General features: G+C 45.5%; 1 protein-coding gene across 1 annotated transcript; it reads left to right on the forward strand.

Annotated features, from left to right (window-relative positions):
• Positions 1 to 1,739: 1,739 nt before the first annotated feature.
• Positions 1,740 to 19,440, forward strand: LOC102688467 (GTPase IMAP family member 7-like). The gene is made up of 4 exons (XM_069197018.1): positions 1,740 to 1,757; positions 1,842 to 1,928; positions 13,230 to 13,862; positions 15,759 to 19,440. The coding sequence occupies exons 2-4, from the start codon at positions 1,904 to 1,906 to the stop codon at positions 16,511 to 16,513; spliced, it is 1,413 nt and encodes a 470-aa protein (XP_069053119.1). The 5' UTR covers positions 1,740 to 1,757; positions 1,842 to 1,903; the 3' UTR covers positions 16,514 to 19,440.
• Positions 19,441 to 20,616: the final 1,176 nt, after the last annotated feature.

The raw sequence follows: 20,616 nt of genomic DNA on the forward strand, positions 1-20,616 counted from the left end.
GTAGTGCCATACATATACGATTGAGGTATCTTAGACTTCTCCTTCGAAGACCCAGCACTACTCATATCCAAATTCTTAAACCTAAAAAAAAAAGTTTTTTTTCTTTCAATTATAACCGAAGTTTAAACAACAACAAGTACTTATTTTTCTGTAGTAAAAAAAACAACAAAACATAACATTCAAGTCATGAAAAACTCAAAAAAACTCCTCAACCACTAAACTTTACCTCCCACCTGAACGCCATCTTGAACGCTCCTCCCAACGGCATGTTCTTACAAAATGGCTTTAGCTAGCACTTTTATTTTTAAATCTGAAGAAGTAATCGGTTTCTCATTGTGTCCTTTTTAAATGAATATGTAAATCGAGCCACGTATTTTAAAAAGATAGGATTAACAACCTTCTATATCATAAGACCATTGTTTTTTATATATTTAATAGGCAAAACAAAAATCTTAAATGTGAAACAGCACCAGGCTTTTTTAAAGGGGGCACTATGCACTACGTTGACCCAGGTGGCTTATAACGCAACTGCAAAACAACATTGGAAACTTTACTGTCTCACGCATGCAGACCTCAGAAGTTAACAAACACAGGTACTTTTAATTACTTGATGTGATGAAAACCACAGTCCGGTGGGGTGAATGTTCTGAATTTCAATATAGCAAATACAGAAAAATACAGGAGTATGACGCAAATACAGAAAAATCACAGCAACCAGATCTTTCAAATGGTGACCTCTGATAAGTGTAACGGGAGCCGCTCCAGGAACAGGGAATAAAAACCAGGGTAACAAGGCCAGGCGCTCCGGACCCCGGGGTGAAGCCTGTGCCGTCGGGCCTCCATCTCCCACTGTTGAGCCAGGAATAGCGAGAGCGCCAGGCTTTAATATTGACAGACAAAACGGGGCAGGTGCACATAATCGACTAAAATACGAAAGTGTCGGAGCGCCCTTGAGAAAAGGGACGAGGATATGACAAGGTGACCCCAGCGTCAGAGAGTTGAAGTGATTCATGATTTATTTTCTGCATCTCTAGCGAACAGCTCTTTGAAAGCTTCATTTGATCGTTACACATGCTAGTGAAACTTGAAATATATGTGATTGTGAGCAAGCTAGAAGTTACTCCCCTGTTTTTAGGCTACATCCGCAGCTGTTCTGATTAAGGTCTGATATTGGTGACAATTTTCATTTTCCTGCTCACACAAACGCACAGAAGATGCTGGTACTAAATGCAAAATCAACCTCTGGCCCCCACCGGGCAAACAGAGAAACAGAATTGCAGAATTGTTACTCTCACAGCGGTAATGCGCTTGAGCTCGGCAGACGGGGTTCCTGGAGGTGAAAGTCACCGTGCATGGTCACGTGATCTCCGGAAAAACAAGGCGCTATATTTCGGGAAAGAAAGCAGCACTGCTGACTGTAGGGGGGGCAACTTCACGGAGCTCTCGCACTCTGGCGCATGAAACAGACAGTATTTAGAGTGATTTAGTACAGAGAAGTCCAGAAGACAAATATCTCAGTTTTCTCAGTCCTGACTGGAAATCACATGACTGTAAAGAATCACCCTTTCTACCTGGGCTCCGCCTCCACACTGGGCATAGCCCCACGTAGTGTTTTAACTGTTCACAAATCCAGGCTGTGTGGATCTGATTGGATCACTCTGTCTCTGGGCGTGTTCCGTGCTGTCTCAGCTTCAGGTATAAAGGATGTGAACAGAGCAGCAGTGAGTCACTCTGTGGAACACACACACAGACAGCAGCAACTCCAACTCCAACTCCAACTCCAACTCCAACTCCAACTCCAACTCCAACTCCAACTCCAACTCCAACTCCAACTCCAACTCCAACTCCAACTCCAACTCCAACTCCAACTCCAACTCACTGAGCAGAGCAGCAGCCCACAGACATGAGTGACAAAGCCTCATCGAAGGGTAAGTTTACGATTTTTAAAAATACTCATCCACTTCCAGATCCAGCACTAACTTAAATCCCTGACACCTTTAATGAGGGGAATTTCCAGACACTAGAAAAGATTGGATAATAGCTTAGAACTACTGTACCTGGAAAAGAACTGGTTTGAAAAAGTATCAAGAAAAATAAAATGACTTGCTCTACATATTTTGAATATTGGAATATAATGCTGACAATTATTTAAAACCCTGTACTCATGTACAGTCAACAGATCCTATTAAATATATAAAATTCAAAGTAAGTGAACCTGGTGATAATTTAGAAGGATTATCATATATTTATAATAACTCTTCCATAATCACCAGGTGCTAGACCATTTGTGTTTCTCAGTCTTTACAACTCTTCTCTCTTACTCTTCACTAAGCACCAGATCTTCACTAGCAACTGCTACCTTTTCCAAATACACTTTGACCCGGGACAGCACTCTGTAATCACATCATGCATCCCAGACACAGAAGCAGCCAGTCTGGGGTTTGTTTTATTTTGCCAGAACTCTACGAACGCTGATTTTAGTAAAGGTGATGGAATACCAGGAGGTCCTGCACATTAATTGTGTCCACACTGCTGTGTCCAACAAAGAAGACATGATCCGGGTGTGTGTGAAGCAGGCATTTCCTTTAGTACTTGTGCACACTGGAGCCAAAGCTGATGAAGCACTGACTCCACTCACTGATACAAAAGGAGGCTTTTTACACAAAATGACAAACAGAAAACCCACCCAGAACAGCTCCATTACAATTCCATGCCATATACTGTATGGTGTAAAGCCTAGGTGTGTGATAAACTGTAAGAATATTCTCGGGTTCCTTTAATCAGTATTTAAGCAGACGTAGAATTTGTTCATCATGGCTTTAGCAGTTATCAGTCTCTCTCAGTTCTGGTCAGGCTGCCTGAGGCTGGCTCTGCCCTCACGTTCCAGGCACGTAGCCAGCTCACACTTAAGTCACAGTTAGTCATTTTCCATTATTCTAGCAGGATAGTTAGTAAATTATGTTAATAACTTATTTACAAAGTAACTGCAAACTAGTGAAATAAGAGAAATAAATGTTTGATCCCTCAACACAAATGTAACATTCCTGGCTCTTATAGAACTAAGACCACACCTTGCCTTTGCTCAGTCTAAGGAGTACTGAAAGCTGTTGATTTCTGCCTTTGAAAATATCTGAAGGATATTTGATTGTCCTTTTCCCTTTTTGTAAGTTCCCTATGTTTATCTGACACTTCATCCCTTACTGTCCCATTCTTTTGTAATTTAAAAAATAGTACGGATTCTTAAATGTCTTGATTTTCAGTTGTTGCAAAATTACTTTAAGTACCCTGATTTTTGCTTGCTATGAACAGAGCAGAACGTTTTATCCCGGTGCTCATAGCATGTCCTTTAAAAGGAGATACCAACTTTCATTGACGGGTTTCTGAAAGCTTCTTAACAAAAGGGTTTGACTTGGAGTCAGTCAAATGGTAATGATCTTCTGCTGTTGTACTGTAATACTGAGAAAGCCCAGTTACTGCACTATTCCTCTCAGCTCTTATTATCTCCTTGACATCTGCTTGCTATTCAGTAAACTGCTCAGACTAGATCCCCTTAAGGGCAAATGCGCAGACAAAACTAACATATTCTTTATACAGTATATTAAATATTTGGTATTCAGAAGTTTTAGATCACTGATTAATCTCAGCATCACAACTATATAGAGAAACCATCTTGTTTGTGTAACAATGTGATAAGGCATAGAATACAAATCAAGGAATGTTGTGTTAAAGTTGTATAATGTACTGTTTAGCCCTCATATGTACATTCTGTAACGGGAGCCAGTTCAGACTCCCATGTAGTGCGTATTTAGGACCCTGTGCAGACGGTAAAGTCCGGAAGAGACTGGAGAAGGGCAACAGGGAAACACGATCAGGATCAGGACGGGATGACTGACAGGGGGCGTGACGGCGATCTTCCGGTGCTCGGGGGGAGCAGGTGAACAAGTCCAAAACTATCCAGAAAGGGAAACTAGGAAGCAGTCCAAAGTCCATAGCCGGGAGATCCATCCAAATAGACACAGGAACGGGGACAAGGAATCAGGAACAAGGAAGTTAAAATCATAACGGAGCCAGGTGCTCTGAGCCCCAGATGGTCAGGAGGCCGGAGAATAAAACCTGCCCTCGGGCTACCCACGAGCCCGGGGGATAGGCAGGCCTTGTGGCATCCATCTTCCAATACCGAGCCCTGAAGCCCGGAGAAGCCAAACTTAAGTAGGGACAAGAAAATAGGAGACAGGTGCACGTAATAATGAAACTAAAATACAAACAGGTCGGAGCGCGCTCTAGAGGAGGGATGACAATCGTGACACATTCATGCTCAGCACTTAAAAAAAAGGATTTCAGAGCAGCAGTCAGTCCAGAGTAGAGTAATGAGATGCAGATACTGGTCTTACGTTAATGTCTTGCACTAACAGGCTGATGGAACTGAACCTCCGTAGTCTTGAGAAGATATGAAGGTATTAAGTCTTCAGAATTCTCACAGGCTCTGACAAAGCAAACAGAGGATTTCAGAATCAGTGAAACACAGGTCTGAGGATTCAAGTGGAAGCTTCATGAAAGTGCACTTAAAACAGAGCAGACAGCAATTCTTTATACGAAGGGTGGTGGGGGTGTGGAACAAACAGCTCAGCTGATGAAGCCGATATCCCTGCTCCTTTCAAGAAACAGCTGGATGAGATCCTGGGATCAATTAGCTACGAGCTACCACACAGGCCAGATGGGCACACGGCTCCTCTCGTTTGGCACCTACAGTATATTTTCCCCAGAAGTCAACTGATCACGTCTTGGACTGTGGGAGGAAACTGCAGCACTTGGATGAACCCCACACGAACACGGGGGGAACATGAAGTTAGCACCCCAGGAAACCAGCGCCACCATGCTGCCCCTCCTATATTTGTCTCTGGAGACACTGCCCTCTAGTGGCAGGGACCAACACTGACACTCCCAGATCAAGTCGCTCTGCTATAACTTGATGCACTGCTCCTGCAAGTGCTAAACCCACAAAGATAGATGTTTGGTTGCTGTGTTAAACAAGTGGTATGAGTAACTTCATCTTTGCTGAATAATCAGTCTCTATATTTACATGAAGAATTTGTTGGCATTATTCACTATCAAAAAAGAGTAGCAGTATGAAGTCATCCATAAAAATGGAACAAATGTTATGATATCATATACAAGAAATGCCAACAGAGAGTCCTTTTTTCTTCATACTCTGCTATTTTATAGTAAACAGAACTATTTTCTCTCCAAGTCATTTATTGAAAGAGTTTTAACATACTGTCTGACTTGTTGGTTTGGTAACATCAGTACAGTTAATAGTAACAGATTGGGAAACACAGTAAGAATAAGAAGAGGCAAATCCAGTCATCTTAAATACCCCGTACAAACAGAGGGTTGTAAAGAAGGCAGGAGCATTATGGAGTGTGTGTCTCACCCCCTCCAGTGAGAATTTACACTCCTCCCACCTGGAAGACGCCTCTGTGTCCCCAGGTGTGAAAGTGACAGACTCAGGAAATCTATCTATGTCTCTCTCAGAGAATACAAAGTCATTTTCTTATCTTCTGTAACACTATTGCACTGTCTTCTTTGCTGGTAATGTTTGCTTATTCATTTATTCCTTTTTTTAACTGTATGACATTAGCATGCCCAGAGGGGTTGGGCAGCCAGCTGACCTTGGACCCCCAGAGGTTTTTTTCTCCTTACTGAGGAGTTTTTGGTTCCTCTCCTCCATTGTCTTCTGGTCTTCTCTGTTCTGCATTCACAACATGTAGAGTCACTTGCTTTAAGTACCTTGAGGCAACCTTGATGTGAAAGGCGCTATATTAAAATTAATTGAATTGAATGTTTGCCTTCCTTGTTGTATTATTGTATTGGACTGCACTTAAAATCAGTTTCCCCCAGAGGATATTAAAGCTTGAATTGAATACACACTGAATTAAGCAAATAATCACTGTCTGTCTGGATGGATTGCTAGTATATAGTATATAATGCTGTTTCTAGGCTATACCTGATTTGTAACCATTGTCCTGTAGAACAAATATAAATATTTTCAATTCAGGGCATAGATATGGGCGTTGTAATATTTGAGGTCTTACTTCATTTGTCAATTTACAACTAATTTAGTTTTTGAAAAATGTTAGTGACAGGAAAAAATATAAAGCAAAACTAGTCTTCAGCAGAATTCTAGACTCGAGTCCTTGTGGTTAATTACTACCAGTCAATAGTTAGTCTGCTGACTGGGTTCATAAGGTTTCCAGAGGCCGCCGTCACTTAACCGACTCACCTTCTCCAAACCCCTGGTTTCCCTCTTGCCTCTCAGCTTCCCTTTCTTCATTTGGAGCATGATAAGTGGCGTTGCCTTCAGCTGCTCATTATTCACCTTTCTGCTCTCCCCTGAATCTCTGATCCCTGGCTCGGACAGCAGATGTGTAGCAGCTGTGCAAGTCTTCTCTTCCTGGGTTTTCAGTCCTCATGTGTCCAGTTGTTCCTTTCACTGGTGATGACAGACCTCTGGGGGAACCGGTTCACACAAAGTGCCCCATATTGCCTCCTATTACTATTATACTCCTTCATATACGAGTAACAAAACCTGGACACCAACCACAACCTGAACTGTACTCCTTGTAGTGTTTTCAACTCTTTCTAATGTCATTAACAACATGTTAATGTTGTGCACTGACCCGCTGCAGTGCTCTGTGCTCTCAGTCCTGAATTGCTGCAGTGCTCTGTGCTCTCAGTCTAGATCTGCTGCAGTGCTCTGTGCTCTCAGTCTAGATCTGCTGCAGTGCTCTGTGCTCTCGGTCCTGACCTGCTGCAGTGCTCTGTGCTCTTGTTATCAGTTTATGACCTTTAAGTGATGAGTGACACTCTCAGAGTGGAAGACTGTGACAACTGTGAAAACTGTGACACTGAGATGCCTGATATCCTTTAATAGACAGAATATTCGGACTGAGACATGACCGGAGCATTGATTGTGTTGATTAAGTGTTCTGTGCCAGTTTTTATTCACAACTTACTTGTTCTTATCAGGACAGGGAGAGTCAGATGAAATCAGGATCATGCTGGTGGGGAAGACTGGAGTGGGGAAGAGTGCAGCAGGAAACACCATCCTGGGGAGAGAGGCGTTTGAAGCAGATCTCTCCTCTTCCTCAGTTACACAGCAGTGTAGAAAGGAAACTGGAGAGGTGAAAGGGAGAGGTGTTGCTGTAATTGATACACCAGGCCTGTTTGACACAGAGCTTTCCAACCAAGAAATCATACGTGAGATTCTGACATCAATCTCTCTGACCTCTCCGGGACTCCATGTGTTCCTGGTGGTCCTCCAGCTGGGCAGATTCACACAGGAGGAGAAGGACACAGTGGAGCTGATCCAGAAGACCTTTGGACAGAGAGCAGCATATTACACCATGGTGCTGTTCACACATGGAGATCTACTGAGGAATAAAACTATAGGTGCTTTTATTAGCAAAGCTAGCAAGGATCTCCAGAAGTTTCTCCAGGACTGTGGAGGCAGATACCACGTGTTCAACAATGAAGACGAGAGCAATCGTACCCAGGTGACAGAGCTGCTGGAGAAAATAGACAACATGGTGCTAATTAACCAAGGGCTCTTCACCAATGACATGTACCCAGAGGCTGAGGCAGCAATCAGGAAAGAGCAGGAGAGCATCCTGAGGGAGAGAGAGCCGGAGATCCGCAGACTGGAGGAGGAGCTGGAGAAGAGATACAGTGGAGAGGAGCTGGAGAAGAAGAAGAGAGAGATCAAGAGCCAGGAGGAGAGAAGAGCCAGAGAGCAAGCAGAGATGAAAAATGAATTCACTGCTGAATCAAGAGCACAAAAAACATGCGGGCAACATGGTAGACTGTGTATCATAATGTGAAAGCAGACAGTCAGTGCTTTGGGGTCACAATTTGTGATTTGTGGAGTCTTCAGATCTGATTCACTAGAAATCAGACAATCAGGTTAAAAACTAGAGCTTTGAATTACAAAGTGCATAATTTTCAAAATTAAATAAAATTCAGGAAACTTACAAAAAGATTACATTTCTTTCCAATTAAGTTACATTCATATGAAATATATAAATAATATGCTTTTATTTTGATTTTGTTTATTCATGGGTGAAGTGATTTAACTAATAAAACACTGTTACATGGAAGGAGACTAAAATCCCACATAACAAGCAATGAAAATGTATGTGAAATGTATTGATAGCATAAACTTTCAGCCCCCATAGTCAGTTCTCTGTGGAAGCGCCTGTTTCAGGGTAAACCTCCTGTATTAGTGGATAGATCTCTGCTCAGTGGGATGGTGCAGTTCTGCTCATTCTTCTTCATGAAATCACTCCAGTTCTGACACGTTCGGTAGTTAGGTAAACAGTGGGTGGGAGTAGCTGATGGACTGCAACTGTCAGGCCATGAGTGTTGTGTTTGATTGAAGTCAGGACTTTGACTGGGCCACTCAGGGACCCTTATCAGGCACCTTCAGTGTCAGTGTCTTGAGTCTGTGCTTCAGGTCATTGTCATGCTGAACTTCTTGGCTCACTCAGGCAGGTTTCCTGTAGTATTTGTAGTTTTTTCTTCAGGTCCTGCTGAATATAAGCAGCCCCATACATAATGCTGCCGCCACCATGCTTGACAGTGTGGATGGTGTTGGCTTGGTGCTGTGCTGTGCTGGGCTAATGACAGACATAACACTTTGCATTTAGACCAAAATGTTTAATTCCTGTCATCTTAACTATAAATATTCTGACATTCTTGTTTCCAAACTCTTCTTTCTTATCACCCATACAGGCCAGAGTTGTATGGAAACTGAGACATTATCAATACATACACAATGACTCCCATCCCATCTCAGACACAAAACTTCAAATGTTTCATAGTCTCTGTTGTCTTCACAGTGGCCTCTCTAACCAGCTTCCTGCTTGTCTGGACACTCAGTTTGAATGGTAGACCGATTGAGCTGTCAGTCTGAGATGTGTCTGGGTAGTCTCATGCATGTGATCAATTCTTGTACCCTTCTCCTGATCTGTGATCACTTTTTACCCCAAAAAGTTTGTATTACTATGTGGAAGGTGTCTTGAAATTCACTAAATGAAGGGGTTTAGAGAGACAGATGCTTTTACTATAAAGTCAAATTAACCCACTTTGATCACACTTTGAAATTTATCTTCAGGGTTTATGTTTGCTATAACAACAGGGTTGAATACTCACGCAATTGAGAATCTTCTAATTTTCTCTAAGAGTGGAATGTATTTGCATTATTACTATCAGCATTTGTTAGCTTTATCGGTTTTGAGGAAAGTGTAGATTCTACAGATAAAGTTATTTGAAAGGTGTTGTGGTTGCCAACTCAGACACACTGTAGCCTCAGCTGTGCAAACGTGTGCTCTTTTAACTCTTTTAAGTCCAGGATGACTGTTTACCCAGAAATTGTTTCTTTGTAAACCATTTTTAAAGGTTATTCCTATATTAGATCTAGACCTGTGTTTTGTGGCAGCTTTTTAGCTGTTTGGATGTGTGGAGAGGAAGACAATTTTGTTAAATTTGTTTTTAGAAATGTGTTTTCTTAAATTTGTTTAATTTTGTTTTGTTAACAAAATCAACATAACTGAAGAAATGAATGAATTCCAAATGGCAAACATTACAATGACCACAACCCTACATAGTTGAAATACCTTCATCTTGTTTCTTGACAAGCTGATACTGCTTGCCCCTCTAAAAGCTAAAAGCTCAATAAATAAAAGCATGGAAAAATTAAATGGTGTAACAGTTTTGTTCTGACTTTGCTTAATTCTATTGTATTCTAATATATTAATAGAGATAAATGAATGTACCCACAATGACTGTTCACTGACCAGCCACACAGAGCCATCGGCCCCTCTCTTCATCGATACAGCACAGGACACAGAGCTGACTGGAGTCTCCAATGTGTCAGTGTGTCAGACAGCCCACGCTCCCCAGCTCTCTCATCATGACAGCAGGAGCCCTGTCATCAGTCAGGACTCCGTTTGTACATGGATATCAAATCAAATCATATCAAAGTTTATTTATCAAATGCACAACAATACGGCGTGCAGCAGTAGTTGTTGCCAATGAAATGTCTTTTTCTGCGAGCTCACAAAAATTACAAGAACCACAAAAATCACAAAAATTCACCAAAACACAAAAATCACAAAATTGAGGTTACATTTTTTAAATGGAATAAAACTCAATATGAGTAGAGCTGCTATGTGTCCATGGTGTATGCAAGATATACAAGTACTGCAGTTGTGCTGAATACAGTGAAAACTGTGTGTCCGTGTAGCCATTACAGGTGATTTGCTAAGGAGCTGCAGGTTGGCTGTTTAGCTGTCTTATTGCCTGGAGGTAGAAGCTGTTCTGTAGTCTGTTGAATTTGGACCGAATGCTTTGGTACCTTTTACCGGACGGTAGGAGGGAAAACAGTTTGTGACTGGGATGACTGGGCTCCTTGAGAATGGACCTGGCCTTCTTCAGACATATAGCTGAGTAGATCTCCTGGATGCTTGGTAGCTCACAGCTGGTAATGAGCTGCGCTGACGTCACCACCCTCTGCAGTACTTTGTGATCCCGGGCAGAGCAGCTCCCAAACCAGGCAGTGATGCAACCAGTCAGGATGCTCTCAATAGTGCACCTGTAGAAGTTGGCCTGGATATGTGATGGCATGCCGAACTTCTTTAGCCTGCGGAGAAAGAACAGGCGCTGCCGTGCTGTCTTGACCACGGTGTTGGTGTGGTGGGTCCAGGTTAAATCCTCTGAGATGTTAACTCCCAGGAACTTGAGCTGCTGACCCACTCCACTGCAGTCCCATTGATGTGAATAGGTGTGTGGTCTCCACCCTGATGTTTCCTATAGTCCACAATCATCTCCTTAGTCTTACTGATGTTCAGAGAGAGGCTGTTCTCCTGGCACCATGCTGCATGTACACAGGCTCTTCACCATCTGTGATCAGACCGATGACTGTTGTATCGTCCGCAAACTTGATGATGGAGTTTGAGTGATGCCTGGTGACACAGTCATGGGTGAATAAGGAGCAGAGGACAGGCTAAGCACACAGACTTGGGGGGCTCCAGTGTTTAGAGTCAGGGTAGAGGATATGTTGGTGCCCACCTTCACCACCTGCGGACGTTCTGTCAAGAAGTCCAGGATCCAGTTACAGAGGGAGGTGTTCAGTCCCAGGTCCTGGAGCTTGATGACAAGCTTTGAGGGCACTATGGTATTGAATGTTGAGCTGTAATCAACAAACAGCATTCTCACATATGTTCCTTTCTTATCCAGGTGTGAGAGGGCAGTATGGAGGGCAGTGGCAATAGCATCTTCTGTTGACCTGTTCTGGCGATACGCATACTGCAGTGGGTCTGGGGTGTCAGGCAGTGAGGAGGTGATGTGTGCTTTGACCAGCCGCTCGAAGCACTTCATGATAACTGATGTGAGTGCAACAGGGCGGTAGTCATTTAGGCAACTGACTCTGGGTTTCTTAGGAACAGGGACAATGGTAGTTTTCTTTAAAAAGGAAGGAACTATAGACTGAGCTAGGGAGAGATTGAATATGTCAGAGAAGACATCTGCCAGCTGGTCTGCACATGCCTTCAGAGCACGGCCAGGGATGGCATCAGGGCCAGGAGCCTTGAGTGGATTGGTCTTTTTAAAAACTTGACACACATCCGCTCTGGATATGATCAGTGGGTTTCCGTCTTGGATTTCTGGAATCGTCCTCACTGGATCTGTGTTGCTGACCTCAACCCGAGCAGAGAATGAATTTACCTCATCAGGAAGAGAGGCAGACTGTTGTGCGATATAGCTGGGTTGCGTTTTGTAGTCTGTAATGGTGCGTATACCACTCCACATGCTCCGTGTGTTGCAGCTGTGATAATATGACTCTAGTTTAACTCTGTAGTTGTATTTAGCTCTTTTGATGGCTTTCCTGAGGTCGTATCTGGATTTTTGGTATTTACCCATATCGCCAGAATTGAAAGCAGCTGTCCTAGCTTTCAGTTTGGTGCGTATCTCACCATTTACCCACGGTTTCTGATTGGGATATGTGCGAACAGTAATCCTGGGAACCACGTCTTCAATACATTTACTGATGTAGCCAGTAACATAGTCCGTATACAGGTTGATATTAATTTCGGCAGCTTCGCGGAAGATCTGCCAGTCAGTGGTAGCAAAACAGTGATTTAGAATAAAATCCGATTCGTCCGACCAACGTTGAATGGTTCTTAACGCTGGCCTCTCCTGGTTAAGCTTCTGCTTGTAAACGGGAAGTAGCAGAACGGAGGCGTGATCGGATTTGCCGGAAGGAGGTCGGAGGAGGGCTTTGTTACCATCCCGGAAGGGAGTGTAAACATTGTCCAACGTGTTTGTTCTGCGCGTCGGGCAGTCGATGTGTTGATGTAGATTAGGCATTGTTTTTTTCAAGTTCGCACCGTTGAAATCACCCGCTATGATGACTGCCCTCTCAGGATGTGTATTCTTGTGTCTGGTAAGGTGAGAGTGTAGTTCATCCAGTGCCCTTGTGAAATTTGCCTGCGGCGGAATATACACCACTGTGAGAACTACCGATGTGAACTCCCTCCGGAGATAGAAAGGGCGACATTTTATCGTCAGATGTTCAAGATGTGTAGAGCAAGATGTTGAAATAATCTCCACGTCTATGCACCAGGAATTGTTTACCATGAAGCATACCCCGCCGCCTTTGCTCTTACCCGAATCCGTTGTTCTGTCCTGACGGTGAATAGAAAATCCTCCCGGCAGTATAGCAGAGTCCGGAACAGATGGGTCAAGCCAGGTTTCAGTGACTGCCAGCACGTTGCAGTTCTTGATGTCGTTGGAAAATCATGTGCAATGTATACCGTAAGAATATACAGGTTACAGATGAGAGGAGACACTGCACATCTGGTCCTTTTAGAGTCAGAGGATCTTATCCAGCTGTTTCTTGTAGGAAGTCGGAGCACACTTGCTCTTCCACGCTGGTTACACTTTCCTCTGTTCATGTTTCACTGCTGGTTCTGAAGAAGTCCCCAGTGTTGATTCAGTCAGTGCCTCCTCTCTGTTCACTAGGAAGTCTCAGTCCCTTCATCTGGACACTGTAGTCCATTCCCTTAAGTCCCATATTGGACAGACACTGACCTGTTGAAACGATAGGATCAACTTGACGGAGGTAATCTAAAAATATGTGTGTTCTGCAGAATCTTAACTATTGCTTTTGTCCACAGAGCCTGACGTACAGGCACTGAGACTGGTGCTGGTGGGTGTGTGTGGAGTGGGGAAGAGTGCAGCAGGAAACACCATCCTGGGCAGAGAGGAGTTCAGATCAGAGCTCAGCTCCTCTGCACTCACTCTGAGGAGCCAGGAGGCGCAGGGAGAGGTGTGTTGGAGAAGAGTCACTGTGGTCGACACCCCAGGCCTGTTCAACACTGAGCTCTCTGACAAGGATCTGAGAGGAGAGATCCAGAGAGCTGTCCAGCTGTCGGCCCCTGGACCCCACGCTGTCCTCCTGGTCATCCAGCTGGGCCGCTTCTCCCAGCAGGAGAAGAGAGCAGTGGAGACCCTGCAGGAGCTGCTGGGAGAGGGGGTGAGCCGGCACACGGTGGTCCTCTTCACTCACGGAGACAGGCTGAAAGGCAGGAGTCTCCAGCAGTTTGTCCAGTTGGATGAGAACCTGCAGAGGATCATTCAGAAATGTGGGAACAGGTGTCACCTCTTCAACAACACTGACAGGGGAGACGGCTCTCAGGTCAGGGGGCTGTTGGAGAAGGTGGAGAAGCTGGTGTCCCAGGTCGGGTTCTATGATTCCTTCTGCAAACAAGAAGAAAAAAAACAGCACCTGGACAGTCAAGCTGAAAAGGGTAAGATTCTGAGAACATCACTTCAACAAGTAATAATTCACCTACCGCTTCCTAACCTCACGCTACCCTGTCCAGGGCCCTGCAGGGTCTCCTGCTGCCCGCCTCAAGCTTGTGAGGACGTGTGGATCCACTGCCTGTTGGCAGACCTGCGTCCTTCACCTGCATCACAGTGCTTGTCTCTCACTTCCTCCTCCATCAGTGCTCCACAGAAACCAGCAGCACAGAGCTTCCCTGTCACACCCTGCTGTGGTTTCCTCCAAAACCTCAAACCTCCAGATCTCAGCTCACACCCCAGCAGCTCCATCTTTGTAGAAATCTGCATCACTGTTTTGGGTTCCTTTAGTCTTTACAGCCTTTTCTGGCGGTTTAGACAGTCCTGCAGGGTTGGCATCTCCTCTGTCAGGTGCAGTAGGTCACAGTAGGCCTGGGACACTGTTCTTTTCAATTCATCATCTTATCTCTTGGCAATTAGAATTTCTTACAACTGAGAAGAGAATGTCATTTAGACATTTAATTCAGACACTTAATGTAGACAAATGTAGAGTGTTACACGCATGAAACAAAATCAATCTATAAAATATCACATAGGAAACGTTTAGAATATTAGATACATGACCATGGCATAAGTACATTATTACTCTGGTATTAGTCCAAAGAACAGCAATTAGATGCTTTCCAGGGCAGAAGGGAGTGTCCCACACTGACAGGCTGGAGGAACTGAGTCTCTTTAGTCTGAAGGGAGTGTCCCACACTGACAGGCTGGAGGAATTGAGTCTCTTTAGTCTGAAGGGAGAGTCCCACACTGACAGGCTGGAGGAATTGAGTCTCTTTAGTCTGAAGGGAGTGTCCCACACTGACAGGCTGGAGGAATTGAGTCTCTTTAGTCTGAAGGGAGTGTCCCACACTGACAGGCTGGAGGAATTGAGTCTCTTTGGTCTGAAGGGAGTGTCCCACACTGACAGACTGGAGGAACTGAGTCTCTTTGGTCTGAAGGGAGTGTCCCACACTGACAGGCTGGAGGAACTGAGTCTCTTTAGTCTGAAGGGAGTGTCCCACACTGACAGACTGGAGGAACTGAGTCTCTTTGGTCTGAAGGGAGTGTCCCACACTGACAGACTGGAGGAACTGAGTCTCTTTGGTCTGAAGGGAGTGTCCCACACTGACAGGCTGGAGGAACTGAGTCTCTTTGGTCTGAAGGGAGTGTCCCACACTGACAGACTGGAGGAACTGAGTCTCTTTGGTCTGAAGGGAGTGTCCCACACTGACAGACTGGAGGAACTGAGTCTCTTTGGTCTGAAGGGAGTGTCCCACACTGACAGGCTGGAGGAACTGAGTCTCTTTAGTCTGAAGGGAGTGTCCCACACTGACAGACTGGAGGAACTGAGACTCTTTAGTCTGAAGGGAGTGTCCCACACTGACAGGCTGGAGGAACTGAGTCTCTTTAGTCTGAAGGGAGTGTCCCACACTGACAGACTGGAGGAACTGAGTCTCTTTAGTCTGAAGGGAGTGTCCCACACTGACTGGCTGGAGGAACTGAGTCTCTTTAGTCTGAAGGGAGTGTCCCACACTGACAGGCTGGAGGAACTGAGTCTCTTCAGTCTGAAGGGAGTGTCCCACACTGACTGGCTGGAGGAACTGAGTCTTTTTTGTTTGTAACTAAATTTTTTGTTTGTAACCTTTTTGAGAAACAGCTGATCACTACCCCTGAACCTGCCTCATCTGCACACAGAACAGATCCTTACGAGAATTTGTTTTTTCCACCAAAAGGATATTTCAGCCTTTCAAGCATATTCTGTCAAATTTTTACATTGTATGTTTTGTGACTTATCGTATAACACTTGACTAGATGTCACCACAGCTAATATGGGGTGTAACTGTTTCTCTACTCCTGAACAGGTCGAGAAGATGTAAGTGAAACTCCTGATCTGAGAATCGTGCTGCTGGGGGCACATGGAGTGGGAAAAAGTTGCTCAGGAAACACCATCCTGGGGAGAGAAGTATTTCAGTATGGGGTCTCCACCTCCTCCCTCACACAGCACTGCAGGAAAGAAACTGGAGAGGTGTCAGGGAGGAGTGTTGCTGTGATCGACACTCCAGGCCTGTTTGACACAGAGCTCTCCAATGATGAAGTCATACGTGAGATCCTGACCTGTGTCTCTCTGACCTCCCCGGGACCCCATGTGTTCCTGGTGGTGATCCAGCTGGGCAGATTCACACAGGAGGAGAAGGACACAGTGAAGCTGATCCAGGAGACCTTTGGACAGAGAGCAGCACATTACACCATGGTGCTCTTTACACGGGGGGATCAACTGAAAGGCAAAACTCCTCAGGATTTTCTTAAAACAGAATGTAAAGGACACCTCCAAGAACTGATGCAAACCTGTGGGAGCAGCAGATACCACGTGTTCAACAATGCAGACATGAGCGATCGCACCCAGGTGACAGAGCTGCTGGAGAAGATAGAGGAAATGGTGGTGGTGAACCAGGGCTACTACGCTATTGACCTGCAGCAAGACGCCAAGAGGAAGGAACACAGGAAGAGAGAGTCGAAGGCGCAGAGGGGGGAAGTGGACAGAGGGAAGATGACAATGGGAAAACAAGAGGAGAAAAAACCAAGAAACCAAGAATGGAGTTCATGCCACTTTCAGTAAGAGCCAGACATGGTCCAGTGTTTTACAGGTCCTGGAGGTCCAGTCAAGTGCAGGTTTATTGTCTTTTATCTGAGTACAATGAAATGCTTGTTTCCATGTTTTCCTCACATGACAAATGACACAAAAGATGACATAAACAATGACATTACATTGACATATAAAATTATATACTGTAAGTAATGACATCACAACTCTTGGAGACAGGAACAGGGCAGCAGCTATAATTTCAACCAGCTTTTAGATAGCAGCAGTGTGCAACTTTCAGCAGTGGCAGTATTTTGAGTTCAGTGCAAGAGGAGGAGTTTAGGTCTTATGGCTGGGGGGTAGAAGTTTTCTTTGAACCTAGAGGTCTGGGCTTTTATACTCTTAAATCTTCTGTCAGAAGGAAGAAGAGAAGAGTGTATTCCCAGGGTGAGTTTGGTCTTTGGTTTTCTTGTTTGCCGTTCTGTGGCAGCGTGTGGTGAACGTGGTCTGGATGGAGGGGAGTTCTGTACCAGTGGTCTGTATTCCCACTCGGCTCTTCACAACCTCAATCAGCCCATAATTGTCTAAATAGGGTCAATTTAACAGCTTCTCTTAGCTCTCCAGCTGCCACTTGACCGCTGCAGACATACACTGACCCTCCAGGAGCAGGACTGGACAGGCCACAGACACACTGACCCCCCAGGAGAGAGACTGGACAGGCCTGGTGTAGAGAGACTGGACAGCCCCCAGACACACTGACCCTCCAGGAGAGAGACTGGACAGCCCACAGACACACTGACCCTCCAGGAGAGAGACTGGACAGCCCACAGACACACTGACCCCCCAGGAGAGAGACTGGACAGCCCACAGACACACTGACCCTCCAGGAGAGAGACTGGACAGTCCTGGTGTAGAGAGACTGGACAGCCCACAGACACACTGACCCCCCAGGAGAGAGACTGGACAGCCCACAGACACACTGACCCTCCAGGAGAGAGACTGGACAGTCCTGGTGTAGAGAGACTGGACAGCCCACAGACACACTGACCCTCCAGGAGCAGGACTGGACAGCCCACAGACACACTGACCCTCCAGGAGCAGGAGTGGACAGCCCTGGTGTAGAGAGACTGGACAGCCCACAGACACACTGACCCTCCAGGAGAGAGACTGGACAGCCCTGGTGTAGAGAGACTGGACAGCCCACAGACACACTGACCCTCCAGGAGCAGGAGTGGACAGCCCTGGTGCAGAGAGACTGGACAGACACAGACACACTGACCCCACAGGAGAGAGACGTGACAGACACAGACACACTGACCCCACAGGAGAGAGACTGGACAGCCCACAGACACACTGACCCTCCAGGAGAGAGACTGGACAGCCCACAAACACACTGACCCTCCAGGAGCAGGACTGGACAGCCCACAGACACACTGACCCTCCAGGAGCAGGAGTGGACAGACACAGACACACTGACCCTCCAGGAGAGAGACTGGACAGCCCTGGTGTAGAGAGACTGGACACCCCACAGACACACTGACCCTCCAGGAGAGAGACTGGACAGCCCACAGACACACTGACCCTCCAGGAGCAGGACTGGACAGCCCTGGTGTAGAGAGACTGGACAGCCTACAGACACACTGACCCCCCAGGAGAGAGACTGGACAGCCCTGGTGTAGAGAGACTGGACAGCCCACAGACACACTGACCCTCCAGGAGCAGGAGTGGGCCCAGTCAGTCCTATAATGTGGTTTTGTGGTGTTCTGACCAGTCAAGAGTGTAAAGCTTGTCCTCACCTGGGACCTCTTCCCTGACTCTCCAGCACAATCACAGCTCCAGGCCAAACAGCGCCTCCTACAGGCATCCTGGCAGACACCTCTCCTGACAGGAAACACACTCACCACAACAAATGAGAGCTCTGCAGGAATGCAGAAAATTCTGTTGTGCTCAGAGAAACAAAGATCAGCAAAATGTGCAGAATATTCCTGAACACCCGTCCCTCGTGACTCAGAATTCCCAGTTGTCCTTTATCACAGCGCTGTCAAGATGACAGAGTGCCTCAGGGTCTGTATAGAAATGCGATAATGACGTGTCTCTCGCTTCTGCCATCAGTCCGAGACGAGAGCTCACGGACAGGAGTCTCCTTTCACCACCAGAGGGCGCTCCGCAGCCGCACAGATAGAGAATATGAAGCTCTTTCTAAACACACTGTCTCCAGTTCTCTCTTCATCACAGTCTTTATTATTAGAAGGTGTGCGTGAATTATTTCTCAGGTTGCTTTACTGCAGTGTTCTGGAGAATACATGCTCAGTATCAGTAAATGAATCAGTATTGTTGTTCACTTGTACATGTTCTCACAGATGTCCATTTCTAAGCGAATGCTGGGTACTATGTGCTCACCTGTCTCTTTGTTATCACTGAGGTATGAATCAGTGCAGAGGTGACCATGGGAACAACGCGATCATTCTGTAACCCTGTACATCTGCTTTCATTTTGATTTTTACTTCCTCATTTCTGTCTTCTGCTAGTGCCTGCTGGGTGAGCAGCTCCTCCTGTCTGTCCATTCACTCCTGACTGCAGGACTACTGCACCTCCAGCAGGAGCTGGTGAGGGGCTCTGTACAGTAACACACTGTATCACTTTCCCTTCACACTCTCCATAATTATCTCTAATTACTCTCTGCACAGCAACACTCTCCATAATTATCTCTTATTATTGATACAGACGGGTCTCTGTACAGTAACTCACTCCAGTATTCTCTCTCATTATTGATACAGACAGGGCTCTGTACAGTAACTCACTCCAGCATTCTCTCTCATTATTGATACAGACAGGGCTCTGTGCAAGACTCCTCCATTATACTTTTGTTTTTCTCTAGATAAGTGTGACTGATATAAATACATATTTAGTTCTGCAAGTTCTGCTATCAAGTGAATTTGTGTAGTCCTCTCAGGTCCTAAAACCTGCCTTCTCTCTGTTCATTAATAAAGTGTGATTTGCTTATTGGAGAGTTTTTGCCTGAGTTTTATCTTGATCAGTTCTGAGGTGTCTGAGCTGTGTTGCACCTCATCTCTGGAGCAGATCACTCCCTGAGCTCTGTGAGAGAAGTCTTCAGACCTGAGTGCTACATCATCAGATACTGAAGTGAAGAATAAGAAGCACCCTCTTGTGTGAGAGCTCTGTCTCTTCCTGTCCTCAGTGTCTGCAGCTGCACAGCGCCCTCTTGTGTGAGAGCTCTGTCTCTTCCTGGACTGGCCTCAAGGAGAAACAGGAAGTGACCACACCGCAGCACAAAAATATTTGGTTGCCTTGGCAACAGCCCCCACACACTCACTGCAGCTCCTGCATTCGAACCCCAGTATCGGTCCCGCTGTCCCACAGCTCCTGAGAGACTATACACAGAGACACACCCTCCCTGCTGGACGATAGAGAGGACATCTCGATTAAAACTCTTCACTCTCTGTGCTGTTGTTGACATGACTCTGGCCCTAAGCACTGTGTTCTACACAAACCACACTGACACAAAGGGTGATAGGAGTGAGGAGAAAGCTGTTATCCGAGCTGTTCAATGGTTTCTTTCAGCTGGAGGTGATCCTGGAATCAATTAGCTCCTAACTACTGAACAGGATGGATAGTCCCGATGCTCCCTGTCACCTGTAACCTCTGTTATGTTCTGAATGTGTTTTGAGTGAACCTCAAGACTCCTCGTCAGTCCTGCTCCGCCTGTGAAAGGCTCTCCCAGTCTGGCGATGCAGTGGGCTCCTGCTAGACTCCAGCCCAGGAACTGAGACCTGGAAGGAAGGAGGGACAGAGAGTTTAATAGAGTGTGTCCCCACCCTGAAGACCTGCTCAAGCACGACAGAATAATCTCACAGTGAAGACTATTTTTAATGTTTTTATCATACAAAAAAGAAACAAAGAAACAATCAAGAGCATATATATAATCATACAAGAATTCCAACACAACAGTACAAAGATCACATCAAAGCAATGAAACAAATCAGCTGGAAGTGTATCAGCCATATGAAGATTACATTAGGGGTCGCTTTAATACTAAGTTTATATGCCAGGAGATTTCTGCAAACCAGATCCCTGAGGGCATTTCTAGATATTTCTCAAGACTGTGAGTAACTCAGTAA

Source organism: Lepisosteus oculatus, chromosome 12 (assembly GCF_040954835.1).
Source record: "Lepisosteus oculatus isolate fLepOcu1 chromosome 12, fLepOcu1.hap2, whole genome shotgun sequence".
In the NCBI taxonomy this organism is placed as follows: Eukaryota; Metazoa; Chordata; class Actinopteri; order Semionotiformes; family Lepisosteidae; genus Lepisosteus; species Lepisosteus oculatus.